The 7859-nt window shown below is 34.2% G+C and overlaps 1 protein-coding gene across 1 annotated transcript; it reads right to left on the bottom strand.

The window, feature by feature from the left end:
- Positions 1 to 3234: 3234 nt before the first annotated feature.
- LOC134233004 (ankyrin-3-like) lies at positions 3235 to 7493 on the bottom strand. Its single transcript, XM_062714996.1, has one exon. It carries the CDS (start codon positions 7481 to 7483, stop codon positions 4307 to 4309), a length of 3177 nt encoding a protein of 1058 aa, XP_062570980.1. The 5' UTR covers positions 7484 to 7493; the 3' UTR covers positions 3235 to 4306.
- Positions 7494 to 7859: the final 366 nt, after the last annotated feature.

The raw sequence follows: 7859 nt of genomic DNA, 5'->3' as shown, positions 1-7859 counted from the left end.
ACTGAAAAAGAATTAAAAAACAGAATTCAGATTCTGATTGCAGTAAAACAAACTACCAGAGTTGTATTTTACCAAGATTCTCGATTTAGCTAATGCATTTGTAGTCTTGATAACATATGTAAAAAATTTTCAAATACCTCATAAGTAAGCAAATTTATGGGAAAGTAAAATGCTCAAAATATGTAGTTTTTCTCTCATAACCAGAAGTTGACATTTTTGTTTCTGGGGTGAATCAGCATATTTCGAAACTACAAATAAGTTGCAATTAAATGATGCAACAAAATATTCAAAAAAGGAAAGCTAACTTTCCGATTTCTATGATCACTTCCTGTCAGGACCGGAAGTGATGGCCGACACATTTTATCCAATATGTACTGCGTACTCCTCAAGGTTTATTATTCCTATAAGTATAGTGTCTTATTACCGTTTCTAAGATCTTGCTATGATAACTTCACATTTTGAGGACAGAAAATCACGCGACCAGAAGTGAATTTTACAAAAATATTTGACGTTACTCTAGGCATTTGTAGTTTGAATAACATATCTAAAATTCATTTCAAACACTTCATCTATAAAAGGTATTCATAGGAAAGAAAAATACTCAAAATGTGTATTTTTATCTCTTACAACCGGAAGCTGTCTTTTTCTTATTTCAGGTGGGGCTGACATATTTCAAAACTACTAATTATAATGTAATGCAAAAAAAAAATTCAAAATCAAAGAAAGTTTTTTTTATCACTTCCTGTGATGCCCGGAAGTGCCTACAGACACGCATTTAATTTTATAACTATTGCCCATGCACTCTTCAAGGTTTATTAATCATGAAAGCTTAGTGTCTTGATCTGTTACCGTTTCCGATATCTCGCTATGTTAACCTCTCATTTTGAGGACAGGAAATCACGTGACCGGAAGTAAATATTAAAAAGATATTTGACGTTACTCTAAACATTTGCATTTTGAATAACAGTTAAACATAAATCATTTCAAATACTCTTTCTATAAATGATATTTATGGGATAGTATGATATTCAATTTATGCAGTTTTTCTCTTATAACTGGAAGTTGCCGGTTTTGTTTCGCGTGGGTTTGACATATTTCGAAACTACAAAGAAAATGCAATAATGTGATGCCAAGAAGGATATGGAGATAACGAACAGTATTCAATCTCAAAGTCCATAAAACAATACAAAATAAGAGCAGAGCAAACACGAACCTCTGAAACATCAGAGGTGGGTTCAGGTGCCATGGAGGAGTGAGCTGCTGACCAGTCACACCCACCGTGTGCCTATTGTCACGATCGTGAAATAACGGAAAATCCGTCGTCAATTCAGTGTATAAATAATGTACTAACAATTGGTATGAAAAACGTCAGTCAGCATTTGACTCAATGATAAATTGTATTCGCTGACAAGGTCATTGTATCGACCATAGAACTTACGAAATGATGACTTTAAACGAGACTGCTGATTTTCTTGTTTCATCAACTTGCTTGTCTATAATTTACCTCGTTTTAGAAATTGTTCATACGTAGAGCATGCTCTTGCGTATCGAATCAACTGAGATATATACCTCCGTATGCAGGTGATAAAGGTATATTGCTGCATAAGTAAGGTAAGCTGACGATAGAAAAGTTAAAGTCGTCATGTTTATCATATAACGTGGTTGTTAGGTTACCATTTACGTCTTTTTTCAAGTAAAATATCCAAGTAAGAAACAGATGTGTCAGACTCTGTGGTATCTTTTATCTCAAGCTCTCCTGGATATATCGTATCGACGTAGGAATGAAAATTACCATTGTTAATTGACAATACGTCGTCGATATATCTGAAGGTCACAGCAAGTGTATTTTTCTTTTCACGCATAAGATTTTGCATAAATTCTGTTTCATTTTAATACAAAAAACGAAAGACCTTAATTATATCATTTCTTCTCTCCCCTTGGTCCAATGTGGCTCATACTTCACTCACAGGATGCCACTGGTCATTGTAGGTGCAGTGACCTTGAACAAAGTTTGTAGGTCAAGGGTAAAAATTTACCAATTGTCTAAGGGTATTGAGCATTTGTGATCCTTCCATATTTTGATAGAGGATATGCAACAATTTTCATAGATGATATGCAACATTCATGCTTTTTGATAGAGGGTGTGGAGCAGTACACAAATGTTCATCCTCATCAAAATAAACCCTTCCCAGCTACCTTTTCATGTTTGTTGTTGAAAGCGGGACCCTTCGAGATGGCCACCATCTAAATGTTATCTAGTTTTTGTGTGAATCTAATGTCAACTTCATATTTATCAATGCATCCGCCCTTAACTGAACAGTTGATTAACTGGGTTTCTGGATTGTAAACTATAGTTTACGAACTGTAAACTATAGTTTACGAACTGTAAACTATAGTTTACGAACTGTAAACTGTAGTTAATGATTTGATAACTATAGATTCATATAACTATAGACACAAGTTACAGATTTTTGAATGAATCTTAAATTGATTCATAATATTTGAGCCAGATCTTGATCAGGTACAGGAACAACCTATTGTTCACCACCATGTGCGGATCTAGAGGACCCCCCCCCCCCCCACCCCCCGGAATTTGCAAGGTTACTAAAGCACGAAAAAAATTACCTTAGACCCCCTTAGAAAACGCTGACCAAAACGCAAATTTGTGTGAAATGGATATGAAAGTGAAAAATTTGAGGCAATAGGAGTTATCGACTTTATTATTGATTTTAGAACTAATACAATAAATGTCCATATAGAACTTCAATATTATTGTATTGAAGATAAAAATAGATAATAATGAAATTAAGTCATTTCTAAATACTATGAAGGTACAATAAAACATAAGTAATTAGAAATTACAGAGCTCACCTCAACATATGTTGTCTTTAAGTTAGGATATGTCCCATATTAAACTTATAATCTAGAAGAGTACATCCCAAGATCCGACATCACTGCAATTTTTATCTGATAGGGCTCATAGTGAGTCTGGAATAGACTTATCCAAAACTTTAACTAGTCACTCATCCAGAAAATGTACTTAAAACCCAGCGCCTGAAGCCAATTTGAGAGCGTTCACTCATCCAGAAAATATATGTTAGATCCAGTATCTGAAGCAAGCCCGGTAGTGTGCATCCTTAGATGTATCAGTTATGCAAGTTTGGTCAACATAGGGTTCATAGTTACTTGGAAATGTTACCTGCAAAAAACCTTAAACCTGTTCACCGGAAAGATCAGATCAAGCATCCGAAGCAAGCTCGGTAGCGTGCATCCTTGCAAGTTTGGGTAACATAGGGCTCATAGTTACTTGGAAATGAGACTCGAGCCAAAACATTAACCTGTCCCAAAAACATCAAACTGGTCAATTCTTTGCTGAAATTGCAGCATCTGAAACCTTGGTTGGTAAAAATAAAACACACTAGAAGCATCCTTCATGCATATCTGATTCATGTAGGGCATAAAGATACTTTAAAAACTGCACCAAAAACTTAAAACTTGGACGCCGACACCTAAGGTATCACAACGTCGTTGAGGTGAGCCAAAAATCAAATTTTAATGCTTTCATTTATTGAGATAGTACAACATCAATGTAAATTAAATACAAACATGTGGAATAGAGATGATTCCAGGTGTTCCGGCGCCTAAGGTTATCCGTACCATTGAAAAACACGCAAATTATGATGCACAAGTGTCATGCATTCAAAGGATAATTTTGAAATTCATTTTGCATCATATACTTATAACTACACAAAAATATAATATTTTGGTCATTATTAATAATTTAAAGAACATGGTTATTATTTTTGGTGATATGAACATTATAAAATATAAACATGAAGCATGTCTCTCTCTCTCTCTACTTATATCAATATTTTAAACATTAAGTAATTTATGAAATACAACAACTTCCTAAATTGAATAGTAACATAAGGGTTATACACTGGTATATACAAGAAAATTGTAGAGCCAACTTTTAATAACAAATGTAGGCTTTAACCATATTTATATTGTTTACATATACCCATATATACCTGAAATACACTTAATGATCAATACATCATTTACCAAACATAACCACACTTATAAGCATTTATAAAAATAAATTAATAGCACAATTTAATTTTAAAAATCCAGTTTGTATATTTTCCACACACAAAAAGTAGTAATTTCCTATGTTTTGTTTTTTGTTTAGCTTTCACAATATATAGTTTTAATATTATCAACGAAAGGATATCATCTGAAAGGGTGTCATTTTTGAATAGTGTGCTAGTAACTCATATAAACTTTTTAACATAATTTCGAATCTCTAAGCAATATTGTTAACATTTTTCTTACTGCTAAGAAAACATATTATATCTATATCCCCTGCCTCAAACGCTGACTCTAAAACCGTATTACCATTACAGTCTTCAACATCCAAGAGGTGGGGATATTCTATAAGGAGAAATTCACATGCATCATACATATGATAAAGACAAGCAATATGAAGAACACTTTTTCCATCATTGGTCAGATCATTAATATTTATTTCACAATCTACAAGATATGAGATTATTTCTACATTTCCACCCTTACAAGCTGAATGTAACACTGTCCAACCTTTACGATCTCTTAAATGTAGTAAATCTGAATAGCAATTGACAAGATACTCACATATCGTCAAATGCTCATGGCTACAACAGAAATGAGATATTGTTTCTCCATCTTCATCTGCATTTCTGACATCTATCCATTTCCCAATCAAAAGCTTAACAATATCGATATTACCACCCATGGCTGCATCATGTAAAACTGATCTACCATCTTTGTCCAAAAATCTAAGTAAACTAGGAAATTTGTCGATTAAGAAACCACACAAGTCATATTGGCCATTTTGGCAAGCAATATGAAGAACACTCTCATGTCCATTTGTAACTGCATTAATGTCCATACCTTTTTCAAGTAGAAAAGAACAAGTCTCAACGCTTCCCCCTTCACAAGCTGAATGTAACACAGTTTTCCCTTGCTTGTCCCTTAGAAGAAGCAAATGACGACACTTATTGACAAGAAACTTACACATTTTTAATTTACCTTCACGGCAACAAAAATGTAAAAGCGTTTCGTTGTTTTTTCGTACAGATCCAACGCTTAACTCATTATCAATCAACTTCTTTACAATGGCAATGTTTCCTCCAATGACCGCATTATCTAAAACAGAACGTCCTTGTTTGTCGCTGATATCCAGTAACTGTAGACAATTATTAAATAGATATTCAAAAATTTTATAACTGCTATGAAGACAAGCAATATGGAGTACATTTGCGCCATTTTTTGTCAATGCTTTGATATCCAAACCGTTTGCAGCAAGGTAAGAGAACAAATCTACATTTCCACTCTTGCAAGCTGAATGTAATACTGTACATCCCTCATTATCCCTGATTTCTCGTAAGAAGGAATACTTATTAAGCAGATACTTACAAAGGTCAAGGTTACCCCCACGGCAACATAGATGTAAAACTGTTTCTCCATTGTTTCGTAGCGTTTTGACATTCATTTCTTTTTCAATCAATAATTTTACGATTTCGACATTGCCTCCAAAGGCTGCATCATGTAAGGCAGTATTCCCAAGCTTATCCTTGACATTAAGTATTTGTTGATAATTATCAATTAGATACTTGCAAGCATCAAACTTACCATTCAAACAAGCATTATGGAGAACACTTTTACCAGATTTAGTCAGTGAATTGATATTTGCACCTTTCCTGATCAGAAGGGAGACAACTTTTTTATCCCCAAATTTGCAAGCTGAATGTAATGCTGTCCCTCCATCAGGGTCTTTGATATCCAATAAATTTTCATTATTATTGACAAGATAATTTATCATTTTTATTTTACCTCTACGACAACACACGTGCAAAACTGTTTCACCTTTGTTATTCAAAGATTCGATGTGAATCCCTTTCTCAATTAGCAATTTCACTATTTCAACATTACCAGCGATAACTGTGCTATGTAGAAGAGATTCTCTAACATTCAGTAATTGTGGATGATATTTTAGTAAGTACTCACATGTATCATACTTACCTCTTAGGCAAGCAATTTCGAGAACATTTTGTGTGTCGTTTGTCAACTCAAGAATGTCTAAACCCTTTGTGATAAGTAAGGGAATCATTTCTGTATTCCCACCTTTGCAAACTGAATGTAACACTGTGAATCCATATTTGTCTTTTACTTCCAATAAATCAGGAAAATTGTCGATTAGATATGTAAACACTTTCATCTTTTCATGTAGACCACAGACATGCAAAACTGTTTCTCCCTCATTTGTAAGCGTGCTAATGTTCGAACCAAATTTAATCAACATCTCTAAGACATTAACATCACCTCCCATTGCTGCACAATGTAAAACTGAATTACCGTACTTATCTTTGTTTTTCAATAAATGTTTATAGTTATTGACTAAGTACTGGCAGATTTGATATTTACCATTAAGACTAGCAATGTGCAAAGCATTTTTACTATCCTTTGTCAATGCATCGATATCAATACCCTTTGTTATCAATAAAGAAACTATTTCTTCGTTTCCTCCCTTGCAAGCTGAATGTAGTACTGTCCAACCTTTATCGTCTCTAACACGTAATAAATTAGAATAATTATTAATCAAATACTGGCACATTTCTATTTGACTATTGAGACAGCAGAGATGTAAAACTGTGTTTCCAGTTCTTGTTACAGATGTGACGTCCCATCCTTTCTCAACCAACAAATTAACGATGTCAATATAACCTTCCCAGGCTGCGCGGTGTAAAACAGAAATAGTTTCGTCCATGACATCTAGCGACTGGGGATAATTATGTATAAGGTACTCACACACAGGATATTGACCATACCTACAAGCGATGTACAGGGCACTTTCTTTATCATTTGGTAGTTCATGTATAAACATGCCTTTTGCTACCAGGAAGTCAATTATGTCAACATTTCCACCAAGACAGGCTGCATGCAAAACTGTCCATCCATAATAGTCAGTGATATCTAATAAACAGGGATAATTATTGACAAGATATTTACATATATCTTTTCTACCCTCAAAACAACACATGTGCAAAACAGTTCTTCCACTATTTGTTTTCTCGTCAATTCTTAAATCTTTATCTTTATCCAATAGAAACTGGAAAAGAGGTAAGCTTCCACCCCTTGCTGCTTTATGAAGAACATTTTCAAGCCTTAGGTCCGTGACTTTTAGCAGATGAGGATACCTGTTTATTAGATGTTTACTTAAGTCCTCATGACCACCAGAACATGCAGTATGAAGGATTGTTTCACCCATAGAATTTTTTCTATCTATAGTAGGTTTTTGAGAATCTGTTAAAGTGACTTTCTTATCATTTTCAAATAAATGTAATACATATTCAAACATAGCAATTTGTCCAGAAAAAGCAGCCCAATGCAGCAACGTTTTCTCTTGCATATCAGTATGGCTTTGGACCAACATGGGATACATTTTAATTAGGTATTTCATCATTTCTAGTTTTCCTCCTTGACATGCACACGTAAGAACTGTATGTCCATTTTTAGTATCTTTTTCGTAAGGATCTAAGTTATAATTTAAGAGCAGCTCAAAGATAGCTATATCTCCAGAACTTGCTGCAGAGTGTAAAGCATTAGCGCCTTGGTCATTCTTTAAATCTACAAGAAACGGATATTTTTTCAAAACTTGCTCTACGATCTGTTTTTTTCGCATGTAACAAATTTCCTGAAGTAAACTGTGTCGAGTACGACCCCATTTTGGATGTATGGAAGCGCTGATGTTATGGAGATCAACAGATTCACATATCTGCATCAGTAAATCTAAATTACCACTCTGCGCTGCATTGAAA

The sequence above is a fragment of the Saccostrea cucullata genome, unplaced genomic scaffold, assembly GCF_032062105.1.
Source record: "Saccostrea cucullata isolate Sc308-1 unplaced genomic scaffold, CSIRO_AGI_Scuc_v1 ctg1011, whole genome shotgun sequence".
NCBI lineage: Eukaryota > Metazoa > Mollusca > Bivalvia > Ostreida > Ostreidae > Saccostrea > Saccostrea cuccullata.
Note: the sequence above shows the minus strand (reverse complement) of the source record. Positions and strands in the feature narration are given on the sequence as shown.